The sequence below is a fragment of the Vipera ursinii genome, assembly GCF_947247035.1.
Source record: "Vipera ursinii genome assembly, chromosome: 2".
NCBI lineage: Eukaryota > Metazoa > Chordata > Lepidosauria > Squamata > Viperidae > Vipera > Vipera ursinii.
In genome coordinates, this window is record NC_139513.1 from 28,368,091 (window position 1) to 28,384,855 (window position 16,765).

The 16,765-nt window shown below is 39.7% G+C and overlaps 1 protein-coding gene across 1 annotated transcript; it reads right to left on the reverse strand.

Moving 5' to 3' along the window:
• Nucleotides 1-1,513: 1,513 nt before the first annotated feature.
• LOC310633801 (zinc finger protein with KRAB and SCAN domains 5-like) lies at nt 1,514-16,257 on the reverse strand. The gene is made up of 9 exons (XM_083351689.1): nt 16,029-16,257; nt 14,598-15,246; nt 14,215-14,329; nt 14,019-14,086; nt 12,799-12,928; nt 5,948-6,149; nt 4,344-4,522; nt 3,441-3,547; nt 1,514-2,778 (listed from the first exon to the last, which is right to left on the reverse strand). Exons 2-9 carry the CDS (start codon nt 15,075-15,077, stop codon nt 2,491-2,493), a joined length of 1,569 nt encoding a protein of 522 aa, XP_083207815.1. The 5' UTR covers nt 15,078-15,246; nt 16,029-16,257; the 3' UTR covers nt 1,514-2,490.
• Between the last annotated feature and the right edge of the window lie 508 nt (nt 16,258-16,765).

Sequence of the window (16,765 nt, forward strand, 5' to 3'; positions counted from 1 at the left end):
AAGCAGCACCTGTTAAATGTATTCACATCCTTCCAGGTAAACTAAAACTAAACTAAACTTGGAATTAACACAGATTCTCACCAAAATGTATCTGTGTTTTGGAAATTAGGTTGTTCCTCGTCCTAAAGTTCCTTCCACAATCCAGGCACTTATATGCTTTCTCCCCTAGGGGGATCATTTTATGGGAAGTAAGATTAATATGTAGTCTCAAGCCCTTTCCACATTCCATGCATTTCTATGGTTTCCGGCCTGTGAGGATCTTTTTATGGGAAGTCAGATTAATGTGTAAGTCGATGACTATCTATAACATGTACATCAGCTAATTTCCTGAGGGAAAGGGAAAATACAAATCTAGTAAATGAATGTTCTTCTCTGAGTTGGAAGTTCAGTCGTGGTTTCCGTTCCCCCAGAATAAATAGTCAACTTCCTTCTATTCTTCCCTGTGAGGGAGAACATAATTTCAAAAGTCATAATTAATAAAATGGGAGGAGGTATGCTTTAGAAGGGACGCGGTGGCTCAGTGGGTTAGGATGCTGAGCTTGTCGATCAGAAGGTTGGCAGTTTGGCTGGTCGAATCCTGAGTGCCGCATAACAGACTGAGCGCCTGTTACTCATCCCAGCTTCTGCCAACCTATCAGTTCAAAAGCATGTAAAAATGCAAGTAGAAAAATAGGGACCACTACGGTTGGAAGGTATCAGCGTTCCGTGCTCCTTTGGTGTCTAGTCATGCCAGCCACATGACCACGGAGACGTCCTCAGACAAATGCTGGCTCTTCGGCTTTGAAACAGAGATGAGCACCGGCCCCTAGAGTTGGAAACAACTAGCATGCATGTGCGGGGGAACCTTTACCTTTTTATGCTTTAGAAGAGAAAACAGAGAACATGAGAAAGTTAGGATCTATCAGAGGAGTGGAGGAACCTTATATTACTTCCTGAGATGGCAGGATCTAGATCTTCTTGAGAGATCTTCCTGAAAAACAGATCTTGAGTAAAAGTTGATGGATGCCTCTTTCCCTCAGGATCCCTGATCTCCACTGCAAAAAACTTGAAATAGTATGCAGGAGAAAAGAATTAATGGTAATCACACAGCCTTCAACTAGAGCCACTGCCAGGGAGCTGGTCTCTTGTCCAGCCTCTTCTGCCCAATTTTTACCCACATCTCTCCACAGATGCCAGACTGAGCATCGGAAGGGCCTTTTCCAGTTTCCCCATTTGCTGAAGGATGACATGCCATTCTTTTTGTTTGTCCTGTGACACAATTCCAAATGGGTCCAAGGATACCTGTGTACTTCTAAATGCTTTTTCATTCATAGCAATGTTAATCTAGCCATGGGAATACTACAACAAGCCATTAAGCCCTCTTTGACAAAGAGATAACTTTGTCTCTACAAGAAAATCAACAAATGACCTCCATTTTGTGATTCTCTTATAGAAAAGAGAAGAAATTCAAAGAAGTAGTGTGTCAAGTTTCTGATAGATGAGACCAAACAAATCAGAACTCCGAGGCTTGAGGTTTCCTCAAAGTACATGTTTATTGGCTACATAGTATCGGCATGGTCAAAAGTGAAATCAAGTCTGAAATTCCCTCCAAAGAGATACATTATAATACTAATACTAATACTAATAAGTTGGAAGGGACCTTGGAGGTCATTTAGTCCAACCCCCTGCTCAGGCAGGAAACCGTATACAAGGTTAAGTTTCCCACCCCAGTGCTATGCAATAAATTACGTTCCCAATAGAATAGTTTGGTGCACTTTCTAACCACATGCCCACATACCCACCCAACCAACAGAAATGACCTTGGTTCCGATGGACAGTAAAATGTTTAGACTAATAGAAATCCTCTGCAACCCCCCCCCCAATCCTGCAGCAACCTAGAATGAGGAAAATGGCTGCAGCCAGGTTCGTTGTAGAGTTGACATAGTGCAGACATGTCAAACTTGCGATGTCATGTGACATCGCGCAATGTATTGGGACTGTTTTGCCATTGCTGGCAATGGGGGGGCACAGCTTCTGCATGATGCGTCCGGCCCGTGGGCCGGCAGTTTGACACCCCTGAATAGTGGATTGGACCATTCAACACTCATTCACATGGATTTTTTGTATTTTTCTGAGATGGTATATTGATGACTTCCACCAAGAATATTCAGTGTATTTGGCATTTTGTATCATGTCAATTTCTCTCTATTCACAAGGACAGACTTGTTTTTTTAAAATATAGATCTACATTTACCTATAAGCAGGGTTCACGCAACATACAAAACCCAGAAAAGGTTAACAAAGAATGAGTAGAATAGAACAGAACAAAATAGAATAAGAGTTGGAAGAGACCCTGTAGATCATCTAGTCCAACCCAAGCAAGAGACCCTACACCATTTCTGACAGAAGGCAGTCAGTCTCTTCTTGAAAGCTTCCAGCGATAAAGCTCCCATAACATCTGAAGACAAACTGTTCCATTGGTTGTTCTATCAGAAAATTTCTCCATATTTTCTACTGTGGTAATGTCCTGGTGAAACTTTTCACCATGTTTGTCTCTCTGACTGCGCCTAGATTTCTGAGGGAGAAGTCCAAGTGTGAATGCAGAAAATGCATCTTCAGTGACATGTTGCACTTCATGGTCTTGTATGCTGTATGTCGTTTATCAACCAGATGAATGCAGTTTAGTGCTCTGCAGTTGCCAAGAAAATTCTCAGTGACATCTCTGAATGACTTCCATGTGATTTTCTCTGGCCACACCAACAGACCTTTGAACAGTTTGTCATTGATGATATATCTATTCTGTGGACCAACAAAAATGCCTACCTTAATCTTGACATCAATTATTCTTGGAAACATCTGTCTCAAATAACAAAAACCTTCACCTTCCTTATACATTGCTTTGACAAAACATTTCATCAGTCTGACGTTTATGTGAAGTGGAGGCAAAAATTTGAACAAATATTTCAAGTGCCATGTTTTTCTGGCCTGGAACCAAATTCTTTCAGAGTGGCCATTTATTTTTAAGGTAATGCAACTCTCTTGCATGGCTTTCCCATCTGCATATGTAACAACAGTACTTGATATATCTGAGCTGCCATTCCAAGCAGCAGAGCCATTATTTTTATATCGCCACAGATGTTCTAGTTTTAATGTACTGGATGAACTTCAACAACAGTTCCATGTTTTCATGGTTGGCATTTGTGCAGTACATCCAACATACTGAAAGGTGTACATTGCCATTGCGTAAAAAGAGAAGATTCCTATAAAGCAGTACACAATACATTAAATTACAGACTATTTTCACAATTAGCAGCCAAAACTGTAAGATCCATCAAAGGTGTTCAGGATGCATAATCTAGTATTATTTTCTGATATTTTCATATCTCACAGGCAGTTCCCCTTCTCATTTCTGTGTGTTTGGTCAGAGGGAACTGAAGTAATTTTTCATAATTTCATATTACTTTCTTTTGGTCCCCACTGATTTCCAAAGATCTCTCTTCTTGCTTGATTGTTTGCAGTGTCAGCACACTACAGCCACTTTCATCCTCGTTCTCCTGAATATCCTTAACTAGGTACAAAAAGATAGAAAAAGTCATGAAAAATTCAAAGTGCAATTTCTCTTAGTTGTCATTTTTAATTCAATACCTAAATAATTTAATAGGGCAATTCAATATAATAATAATGATAATGATAATAATGATGTTTGAAGGGATCATGGAGGTCATCTAGTCACATTCAATCTCACTCTGTAAACTCTGATGGAATTTGAATTCCCTTTGAATTATAATATTCATTCAAATCCAATGAATTTGTATTTCCAAATTGTTGCAAGGACAGAAAAGCGTAGTATCCACTGAAAAACAGTATTTATTTCTGCATCAGAGAAATACAGCTCTTTCTGCTGCTTGGGGAAGCTGTGCCTATTAAATGTCTGCTTGTTCGTATCCCTCCAAAAATCATCATCAAATGGGAAGAAGAACAATGAGCAGGAAGCTCATTTATAGACACAATAAAGACAAAATCTTCATAACATAACAGGCCAGCAATATAAATGCCTAAAATCGCAGATTTCTTGGAAATGACCAACAGGAATCTGGAACAAGCATATACTTAACACAAAAAAATCTCTTATTACGTGCAATAGTATATGCCACCTCCAAATGATAATAGCTTGAAAAATTCAGAGTTCATAATTAAAATAGTATACTGCTCAAAAACATAAAGGGAACACAATACATCCTACTATTAAATACAGTACATTGTGTTGTTTAAGTGTTCCCTTTATTTTTATGAGCAGTATACACACATAAATAGGAAATGCATAAATTTAACCAACTAAATTGAGAATTAACATAGATTCTCACCTAAATGTATCTCTATATGGGAAATTGGGTCATTGTTCCTCTTGCAGCTCTTTTCACATGCCCGGGTTTTATATGGCTTGGCCCCTGTGTGGATCCTTTTATGGGATGTAAGATTACTACGTTGGCTGAAGCCCTTTCCACACTCCACGCATTTAAATGGCTTCTCTCCAGTATGGGTCCTTTGATGGGAAGTAAGATGACTACTATAAGTAAAAGTCTTTCCACATTCCATGCATTTAAATGGCTTCTCCCCTATGTGGATCCAGTTATGGGATGTAAGATGACTGCTGTAAGTAAAGCCCTTTCCACATTCCATACATTTAAATGGCTTCTCCCCTGTGTGGATCCTTTTATGGGAAGTAAGACTACTGTGTTGGCTAAAGCCTTTTCCACACTCCATGCATTTATATGGCTTCTCCCCTGTATGGATCCTTTTATGGGAACTAAGTTGAATGCTATGAGTAAAAGTCTTTCCACAGTCCATACATTTATATGGCTTTTCCCCAGTGTGAATTCTTTTATGGGGAATAAGCTGACTGCTATGAGTAAATGTCTTTCCACATTCCATACATTTAAATGGTTTCTCCCCTGTGTGGATTCTTTTATGGGAAGTAAGATTACCATGTTGGCTGAAGCCCTTTCCACACTCCATGCATGTAAATGGTTTCTCCCCTGTGTGAATTCTTTTGTGGGAAGTAAGCTGAATGTTATGAGTAAAGGTCTTTCCACACTCCATGCATTTATATGGTCTCTCCCCTGTGTGGATCCTTTTGTGGGAAGTAAGATGACTGCTATAAATAAATGTCTTTCCACACTCCAAACATTTATAAGGCTTCTCTCCTGTGTGGATCCTTTTATGGGAAGTAAGATTACTGTGTTGGCTGAAGCCCTTTCCACACACTGTGCATTTATACGGCTTCTCTCCTGTGTGGATCCTTTTATGAACAGTAAGAGACCAGTTTTCACAGAAGCCTTTTCCACACTCCAAGCATTTAAATGGCTTCTCCCCTGTGTGGATCCTTTTATGGGAAGTAAGTTGAATGTTACGACTAAAGGTCTTTCCACATTCCATGCATTTATATGGTCTCTCCCCTGTGTGGATCTTTTTATGTGAGGTAAGATGACCACTGTAACTAAAAGTTTTTCCACACTCCACGCATTTATATGGCTTCTCCCCTGTGTGGATCCTTTTATGAACAGTAAGACTACTGGGTTGACTGAAGCTCTTTCCACATTCAATGCATTTATATGGTCTCTCCCCTGTGTGGATCGTTTTATGGCAAGTAAGTTGAACGCTCTGAGTAAAGGTCTTTCCACACTCCATACATTTATAAGGCTTCTCCCCTGTGTGGATTCTTTTATGGGAACTAAGGTTACTCTGCTGGCTGAAGCCTTTTCCACACACCATGCATTTAAATGGCTTCTCTCCCATGTGGATCCTTTTATGAGATGTCAGGGACCCATTATCTCGAGAAAGACTGAAAGTCCCATTGTAATTTTTTCCATCATCTCTGCATATATAATCTTCTCCTTTTGTTTGGGTTGGATAGTGCTTATTTATATTGAATGCATTTTTGAATAGTCCTACACCTTTCCCAATGTACTTTTTCTTGTGTTTGCCTTGTTGGGTATTAACGTCTTGAAGCTGTGCATCAATGGAAGATGAGCTTCCCTTATTCCAGTTATATGACTGGTTTCTCTCACAGTTTTCTAGTTCCATTTGAACTGCATGTTTCTCCATTCCTTTTCCATGTCTGATAAATTGGAATGGTTCGACTGAATCTTTATTCTTCTGTCCATAAGTACCTTCAAAGGAAAAGAGAAATGAAAGTGGTAATAAGGTTAGGGGAAAATATCTGTCAGAAATCATATGAATTCCCTTTTTCGTTTTCTTTTTTCCTGCCTTTTTCTTCTGTGTACCATGTGCTCTGTGACTTACCTCATGATGCTCCTGTTTGCCTATCTTTTCTGCTGTAAAAATAGATGTAAAATATATTTATTTATATAAACCCATAAGTTCTTGTCAGCGTCTCTAACTTCATTTGTACACTTGTTGCACAATTCCCTGACAGATTATGGGAGCAGAAGCGACCTGAAGTGACAGTAGTAAATTTCTCTTGAGGTAAAAGTTTTTTCTTCAGCTTGAGGGAGGTTGAGGACAATTCACCTGTAAAGGCAGCATGATGCTATCTGTTATAGAAATGGGAGGAGGATTTCCTTTGGCTGGTCTTAATAAGAGAAATTATCTCCTGGAGCCTAAAAATGGGAAGGAAGGATTTGTGGACAGTTGTAAGCAATCCTCCAGCAGATCTCAATGAGGAACAGCAAAAAGGAAATGAAAAAGCACTAGCCAAAATAATTTTGTGCTTGGAATATAGTCAGGTAATATATGTGCATGGACTAACATTTGCTAGAGAATGCTGGCTTGCCCTACACAGAATTTATGTAAGAGAGACAACAAGGAGCAAAGTAACTCTTACCAGAAAACTTTTATAGAACAATGCTAAAGTCTGGAGAAAGTCTGTCAGATCACCGTCAGTTCACGAGGAAAACCTTCTTTGAATTAGAAGAGCGAGGAATGGTATTTTCAGACGTACACAAAGTGTATGTTGTGCTAACTTCCCTTGATGATACTTGGGATGTGTTAGTAGTAAGCCTTGAGTCCATGAACAAGTGTAATTTAAATATGTAACTGGGACACTTTTGGAAGAAGAGAGAAACACTGGATGCGAGAGAAATGATAGTAATTTACAGTTCAGTCAGAAAGGAGATGCATTCTAGAGAGATAATAAGATGGGAGAGGAAGTCTATGTAGTAAAATGCTGCTTTGTATGTGGATCCATTCAAAATATCCAGAAAAATTGCCAAGTAAGAAGATTAAAAGATACACACAGGAGAGAGACAGCACAAAGAAGGAAGGACACAGATTTCTGTCATCAAGGCAGAAACACTAAAGACACTTGGTTGTTGGACAGTGGGTCAAATAAGCATACTATAAATAACCTAGATTTTTTTTCCAAGTCTGAGACCAGCTGACCAGGAATATTAAGTAAGCCTGGCAAATGGTAATCATTCTTTTGTACAGGGGCAAGGAAGAGTATATATACCATTAGTGAGTCATTTGATAAGGTTTTATGTGTAAGAGATTTAGATCAGAATTTGCTGTGTGTCGTACTTAGATAATGAAGGGTATCAAGTAATTTTTGCAAAGGGTACGTGCAAAACCATAAAGAATAACAGGGTGTGTGTACAAGGTTTGAAACATTACAAAAAAGGTGTTGAGACGTTGGAAAAAGTGCAAAGAGCAACTAAGTTATCAAGGGCCTGATTTACAGATGGACACAAAAATATTATCATTTCACATTGTGCAAATGTGCCCAGTCTAGCACAATACCAACAAAGAAGAAAAATAACAGCTTTCAAAAGAAACCAGCATGGCTGCATAAAGAACTCTCTGATAAACTGAAAGATAAAAAGGACAAGTATAAGAAGTGGAAAGAGGGGCACATAACTAAGGCAGAATATCAGCAAACAGCCCGTGCCTGCAAAGATGAAGTGAGGGAAGCTAAGGCTCAAAATGAACTAAGGCTTGCGACCAAGGTCAAAAATAACAAAAAAAGCTTCTTTCAACATTTAAGAAACAAGAAAAAAGTTAAGGAAATGATTGGTCCATTAGTGGGGGAAAGTGGCAAGAAGGTGATAAGCAACAGGGAGAAAGCAGAACTATTTAACTCGTTTTTTGCATCTGTCTTTACACAAAGGGAAAAAACAGTCCAACCTACCAAAACCAGTGCCATAAAAAACAATAGAAATGCAAGTTAAGATAGGCAAGAAAATGGTAAGTGAGCACCTGTCCAGCCTAGACGAATTCAAATCACCAGGACCAGATGGATTACACACCAAGGTTCTCAAGGAACTGGCAGACGTGATCTCAGAACCACTGAACTATATTTTTCAAAGATCCTGGAGCACTGGGGAACTACCAGAGGACTGGAAGAGAGCTGATGTAGTTCCCATCTTCAAAAAAGGGAAAAAAATAGATCCAGGAAACTACAGACCTATCAGCCTGACCTCAATACCTGGGAAGATTCTGGAAAAGATAATCAAACAACAAATCAGCGAACACCTTGATGCAAACAAAGTCATCACTAAAAGTCAACATGGGTTTGTCAAAAACAGATCGTTCCAAACAAACCTTATTGCATTCTTTGACCAAGTGACAAAACTAGTGGACCAGAGGAATGCTGTAGATATAATTTACTTGGACTTCAGTAAGGCATTTGATAAAGTAGATCACAACCTACTACTTGATAAGATAGAAAAATGTGGGTTAGATAGCATCACCACCAGATGGATTCGTAGCTGGCTGACAGGCCGTACTCAGCGTGTGGTCCTCAATGGAACTGCATCTACATGGAAGGGAGTGTGTAGTGGGGTGCCCCAGGGCTCTGTTCTGGGCCCAGTGCTCTTCAACATCTTCATCAACGATTTGGATGAGGGGATAGATGGGGAACTCATCAAATTTGCAGATGACACCAAGCTGGCAGGAATAGCCAATACTCCAGAAGATAGGCTTAAGATACAGGAGGATCTGGACAGACTCGAACACTGGGAACTATCTAACAAAATGAAATTCAATCGTGAAAAAGGTAAGGTTCTACATTTAGGCAGGAAAAATCAAATGCACAGGTATAGTATAGGTAGTACCTTGCCCAATAGTAGTAACTGTGAGAGAGATCTCGGAGTCCTAGTGGACAATCACTTAAATATGAGCCAGCAGTGTGGTGCAGCTGCCAAAAAAGCCAACACAGTGCTAGGCTGCATTAACAGAGGGATAGAATCAAGATCACATGAAGTACTAATACCACTTTACAATGCCTTGGTAAGGCCACACCTGGAATACTGCATCCAGTTTTGGTCACCACGATGTAAAAAAGACGTCGAGACTCTAGAAAGAGTACAGAGAAGAGCAACAAAGATGATTGGGGGACTGGAGGCTAAAACATATAGGGAACGGTTGCTGGAATTGGGTATGTGTAGTTTAATGAAGAGAAGGGTGAGGGGTGACATGATAGCAGCGTTCCAATATCTCAGGGGCTGCCACAAAGAAGAGGGAGTCAGGCTATTCTCCAAAGCACCCGAAGGCAGGAGAAGAAGCAATGGATGGAAAACTGATCAAGGAGAGAAGCAACCTAGAACTAAGGAGAAACTTCCTGACAGTTAGAACAACTAACCAGTGGAACAACCTGCCTCCAGAAGTGGTGAATGCTCCAACACTGGAAGTTTTTAAGAAGAGACTGGACAGCCATTTGTCTGAAATGGTATAGGGTTTCCTCCCTTAGCAGGGGGTTGGACTAGATGACCTCCAAGGTCCCTTCCAACTTTTATTATTATTATTATTATTATTATTATTATTATTATTATTATTATTATTATTATTATTATTATTATTATTATTATTATTATATGTTTCTGAACATGAGAATTGGGAAAAAGTACAGGCCAATACTGGAATTTTAGTGCCTGTCAGAGGTCTCCAATAAATGAACATTTACACAGGCACATTAAATAGAAATCTGAGAGTAGCTCAGGGTCTGAGTAGAGCTCAGATGAATGTTTGGAGAGTGAGATTCCAGTGAAATAGGGACATTTTATTCCAAGGATGTCTGAAAGAACAAACAAAAAGTGTTCCTTCAGAAAGATTCACAGTTGATGAGGTTAAAGTATGTAACATCTTTTATGAGCCCCCAAATTACTAGGAAGTATTAAATTTACCTCTGGCAGAACAATGGAAAGAGGCTATGGATGAATAAATGCTATCTATGCAAAAAATATAGTTTTCACTCCATTGAGGTTACCAGAGGGAGAAAGAGCTGCTGGGTGCAGATGGGTGTACAAAAAGAAACTTTTAGCAAATTATGAAGTACAATATAGACAGGGTTAGTTGCTCATAGATTCACACTAAAGAAAAATTTTCATTATGATTACAGTGAGGAGTGAAACCATAAGACTACCTTTGACCAAGGCAACATTGCAAGGTTATAATGTGCACCATTTTGCTATCAATACTGCTCACCTAAAGGCAGAATTGAAAGAATATATATATATATGGCACAAGCTCCTGGTTATGAGAGTGATCAACCATGCATTTGGGATTACATTTACAACCATCAATGAATTTGAACTGAAATGTCCAGTAGACAGTGATTGGGCTAATGATGTACAGGATAGAAAGTCAATGTCAGGATTTTTGTAATGTTTGCAAAAGCAGTAACTGGGTGGAAATCTAGAAAACAGACTTCAATTGCCATTTCCACAGCTGAAGCAGAATTCATACCATTGTCAAAGTTGTGTTCAGAGATAACATTCTATATGCAATTGTTAAAAGATCTGGATATTGAAGTGAAAGGAGCTATACCAGTATTTGAAGATAACATAACATGTATACAAATAGCAAAAGGCGAGAGTAAAAACCAGAAGCAAAGATGTTGACATAAAATACTGTAATGTCAGAGAAGTAGTGAAATAGATCCAATTTATTAATAGATCTAATTTATTATCCATCAGAAAACAATTTGACTGACCTCATTGGGTAAACAGAAATACAGATGAAACAACTTGGTTTAAATACTGTCCAGCTATAAATTAGAGGGGTGTTAAGATGTTTAATAGCTGGAACAATGGGATTGTACAATGAGCCAGAACACAGGGTTGTAGTTGATTGGTTGGAGAGAACTTTTATAAAATGATGAAGTGTTGGCATATTACCCCAGAAAACCTATTTAAAAAGTATCAAAACTGAATAAAGTTTTGATAATTCAAACTAATGTTGGAAATGTTTTCAACAAGAAGGGTCATTTTACTGTTTTAGGGACTTGTAAAAAAAAAGCTAGAAAAATGTGTAATCAGATAGATATGTTGATACATACAATTTTAAAGACCAAAATCCAACTAAACAAGAATGCTTTCTGTTGGGAGTAAAAGATACACAGCTAGAAAAGAGTCATAGGAGGCTCTTTCTGTATCTGATAACCACAGGGAAACTATTATGTGCAAAAAGATGGAAGGACTCTAAAACAGGGGACCCCAACCCCCAGTCTGTGCACCGGCACCAGTCCAGAGCATACCAGAAAGCACCCTGTGCAAACAAGCAAAGCCCCATCCGCAGGATGCAGGCAGCACTCAAACCCACACCGCATCTGGTCCGCAAAAAAACTTCTCTCCACAGAACCGATCCCTTCATCTACAATGAAGAAATGGTTGACAAAGATGGCTAAATTGATGTGTTTCATTGTAGAAATGACAATGAATAAAATAGAAAAGAACAGAACAGAATAGAATAGAACAGAACAGAATAGAATAGAACAGAACAGGATTTATTCTTTCACAGAATACAGAATAACAGACTTGGAAAGGACCTTGGAGGTCTTCTAGTCCAAACCCTACTGCGATAGGAAGCCCTATACCATTTCAGACAAATAATTGTTCAATCTCTTCTTAAAACCTTCCAGTGTTGGAACATTCACAACTTTTGGAGGCAAGTTCTTCTACTGGTTAATGGTTCTGTCAGGAAATTTCTTCTTAGTTCTAGATTGCTTCTCTCTTTGATTAGTTTCCATCCATTGCTTCTTGTCCTACCCTCAGGTGCTTTGGAGAATAGCTTGACTCTCACTTCTTTGTGGCAGCCCCTGAGATACTGGAACACTGCTATGATGTCACCCCTCGTCCTTCTCTTCATTAAACTAGACATACCCAATTCCAGCAACCGTTCCTTATATGTTTTAGCTTCCAGTCCCCTAATCATCTTTGTTGCTCTTCTCTGTACTCTTTCTAGAGTCTCAACATCTTTTTTACATGATGGTGACCAAAACTGGATGCAGTATTCCAAGTATGGCCTTAGCAAGGCATTGTAAAGTGGTATTAACACTTCACGTGATCTTGATTCTATCCCTCTGTTAATGCAGCCTAGGGATAGAATATACATTTATTAGTGATTGGAAACCCCTTATGGACTTTTTGCTGAAAAAAAATGAACAGGTGATCTATGGGTTTGAAGATTAGATAGAAAGAAAACTATGATGTAGACTTTGAAAGAGAGGTTAAAATGCAATTTCTTTTGCCGTGAAAAAGATCAGAAGCTACTTGTGTTACTTTTTCTCCCCCTCCTTTATTTCTTTCTTCATATTTTTTATTATTTACTTACTAATTTACTGTATCTTTTTTATTTCCTGTTCAAAACTTGTATGGTTGTTTTACTCTGGCAACATTTTTTTAAAAAAAATAACATCTGCCTACTCCAGGTCCATGGAAAAGACATGATAGGTGGATCGGAAACGTCAAATCCAATTTAAACATATGGATGAGTGTGCAAAGAACTACAATAAAAAGAAATAGCTGTGGCATCTAATTACAAAACTCTCCTGAACTCTCTGATGGGACAGTAGGAAACACTTACCAAGAGAGGTCACGTTCCTATAATTTTCCATCATGACTTCCCAATGGAGCTCTTTTTGGTCAGGATCCAGCTCAGACCATTCCTCCTCGGAGAAATACACAGCAACCTCCTCAAAGGAGACAAGGTTCTCCTGACGGGGAAAAAAAATCAGACCAGGCCCAGGAGGAATAGCAAGAACTGACCTATTGTTTACAAATTCCCAAAGCAAAAATATGCACTAAGGTAAATGGTTATTATGTTTCAGTGGATTAGGTGAGAAAATGGACAAATCAAAAACTTTTGACTGAAGAAATATTTCAGATGAGTTTTATCCACTTGATTGATACTGCAGGGCTTTCAGTGCCATTCCGTGAAAAGTAACCCCATTGGATAAGTTGATCATCCATCAACAAAAGACTCTCAGTGTCTGGAAGGACTCAACTGGCCGATGGGCTTTGGAAATCCCACCCACTATTGACTCCAATGCACCCTGTGTTTGCAGAAGGAGATGGGGGATGGATTTTTTGTAGCATGGTGTCCCAAGTAGGACCAATCCTACCAACACCTTCATGTAAGTACTGGGAGAGAGCAGCAGAGATATATAGTGACATGCAACTCAGTTTCTACTCCATCTCATATTGCAAGGAAACTGCTAGTAGTCTGAGATATAGACTGAGTAAGAAATAAGAAAAGAGAGAACCTTTCCTGAAGTGGACATTTCTTAGTCTTTGCAAAGCTGAATTTGGTATTCAAAGCTAGGCACAAGAAATTACGCTGCAAGCTAAATGCCTTGATTGCATTCAGAACAATTTTTACTTAGGGATTATTCCATCTGGCCATCTTCATTAGATATTTATAGTCTACCTTGTTTTAAGCTGATCTGCTTTATTGGTTCATACCACAATCACTGGTTGCAAAGAAGGGTTTTTAAAAGTGCCAACAGCATGAGTAGTTAATTTTGACATCCTTGCATAATTCCAAATCAAAGAATTACAAACGAGTCCCTTGAGAATTTCATAAAGAAATTAATTACTGAAAACTAAAAAGAATAATCAGCATGAAGAGAGTTCCATACTGATCTTTAATAAAAAATATTTCCTAATAATAATAATCTCTCTTGAATCTCAGGACCACAAAAATGACTCAGCCCAAAAGAGAGAGTAAAATGTAAGGAAACAATTCTGTGTATACCATCATGAAAGAAAGACAGAATAAAAACCCAATAAATTTCCTCTTCTTACCTGAGTTAGAGGTTCAATCATTGTTTCAGCTCCACCATAAGGAAGAGTCAACTTTCTTCTATTCTTACCTGTGAGAGAGACAGAATTTTAAACTGCATAATTAAAGAGGTAGGAGGAGGTGTTCTATAAAAGAGAAAACAAAGAGAAGATGAGAAAGGTAGGATCTTTTAGAGGAGTGGAAGGACCTTGGTATTACCTATTGAGATGTCCTGACTTGGAACTTCCTGACAGATCTTCCTGAAAAACAGTTCTTGAGGGAGATTTGATGGATGCCTCCTTCCCTCAGGATCTCTGATCTTCACTGCAAAGGTCTTCAAATAATAGGCAGGAGAAAATAATTAACAAACATCACACACCACGAACAGTCCGTCAGTGAGGCCGGGGAAAAACGAAAGAAACAGCTGTCCCATATCTTTCTTGGAGAATGTCGCAAATAATTAGTGAAACCTCTCCACTATTTAAAAATACGAATGCTACAGAACACTGGTAGGGAAGGATTAAGAATTCAAATATATTATCTATTTATTCAATTCAAATACTGCCTCTCTTTGAATCTCCCATGATGATGGTCTCTCTTACCTGCAACTCAACCTCCTCTTTCTTCTCCTCCGCCAGACTTAGGAGGAAGCCTTCCAACAGGGCCACTGCCTGGCAGGTAGTCTCTGCTCCACACTCCCGCACCCAGCTCTCCATCTGAAGGGGCAGAAGGGCCAGGAACTGCTCCAAAACAACCAGGTCCAGCATCTTCTCTTTTGTGTGCTTTTCTGGTCTCAACCATCGGCTACAAAAGTAGTAGAGTCGGCTGCAAAGCCCTCGGGGACCTTCATCCTCCTGATATTGGACACTCCTGAATTTCCAGGGCTGAATGTCTGAAAGGGTGGTTTTCTCCTTCTGGATCTTCTGCCCAGTTCTTGCCCAGATCTCCCTACGGCTCCCAGGCCGGATACCCAAAGTGCCCTTTCCCGTTCCCTCACTTGCTAAAGGTTCACTTGCCATGCTTTTTCTGACTTGTAGTGCAACTCCAAATGGGTCCAGGGAATCTTGTGGATCTCCTACCATCTTTTCATTGACAGGAACATTCCTCTGGCCAGTAATGACCGGAACAGGTTATTGTTGTCTTGTCCAAGAGACATTTTTGCCTCTACAAGAGGATGTTCAAATGGAATCCAATTTCTGTATCTGAGATGAATTAGAAAGTGGTGGACTTAGTCACTGAAGAACACTCATCCTGATGGAAGAAAATATTTTTCTAAGATAGTATAAGATTATAGTGGCAATGAGAAATTAGTGCCTGTGCATGAATATCTAATATTTATTTATCTCCCACTTTTATTACAGGTAGTTGACCTACAACCATTTGTAGACTGACCATTCAAAGTTACAACAGCATCAAAAAAGTGACATAAATGTTTTTCAAATTTATGATCATTGAAGCATTTGGACACTTGGCAACTGGCATGTATTTATGAGGGTTTCAGTGTGATCAAATAGGGTTTGCTTTATAAAAACCCACATGTGCATTTACCTACAACCAGGGCTCACACAACATGCCCAACTCTAATGAGTTAACCAGCCATGACAATGCAGTTCACATAAAGTGAAATGACCTGCTTTAGGATGTTCCATTTCCCTTTCTTCAGGGTTTGCTTTTTAACAGCAGAATCAGACAATTACGACGTGCAGGGCAACTTCAGACAACATCCTCTAAGCACAAAACATTTCTATGGGCGGCCAAATAAATAAAACAGAGTAACCAACTGCAGGGGCTGCAGAAACACAGGGCTTGATGATGTTCTGGTTCGCTCACCCTCCTAAGACAAATTGAGGATCCATCCCTATTTTAGTGTCATGCTGAGGATCCATCCCTATTTTAGTGTCATCCAGGACGTAAGGAGAATGCAGGCACAATATTCTGCAGTTCCTCCCTTGCAGCTATTTTCTTATATCCTGCTTGAGAGTTGCCATGGAAGCAATCTCACCACCACCACCACCACCACTCAGGAACTTTACCGAGGATATGGGATGTGAAGCATTCCCCCAGGACCCTTCCTCCTCTCCGAGCATCTGGATTTAATCCTGGGGCAACACGGCTGGTCTGGAGCACGGCTTTCCCTCTACCAGCTGCGTGCCTGGAAACGAGCGGCAGGGTAACATGGGACCCGGGCTCTCCCTCTTCCGGGAGTTAGAAGAGCGAGCCTGCACGAGGATTTGGCATCCTTCCTTCTCTAGCCCGAGAACTCTCTGTCTCCCTTTGCACGGCAAGAGACACCCTCCCCCGCCACTTGCCACGCCCACCTCTAGGTCTCTTCCGCTTAAGACTTTCCTGCAGCCTATTTAAGCCCCTGAGAAGCTCAAGGGGTTAAAAAGAAAGTGAATGTAACACCCTATAGTGGCAAGACTTATTGATGTCACTTCCTTCCCACACTCTATGGTGAACCACCTGTTATACGTCCTCCAAGTGGCCTAATGGTGAGGCGCATAGTGAGTGTGTGTGAGAGAGGGACCTCTGCTGGGTTCTGTGTGCAAGACAGCTGCAAAAAGAGTGCATTTTTCCACCAGGAAGGAGGCTGTTGTTTCTCCTCTGATCAATAATCATTCTTAATCCAATTGCTTTTGACAACGTCACACCCATATTCGCTCTTCTATTTTTAAGGAAGGTTCTGTAAAAAGCAACGTCTCTTCACAGAGGGAGTGAAGACACGGAAATTCAGCTTCCTTCTTATTCAACAGACAGTGGTATAATAGTG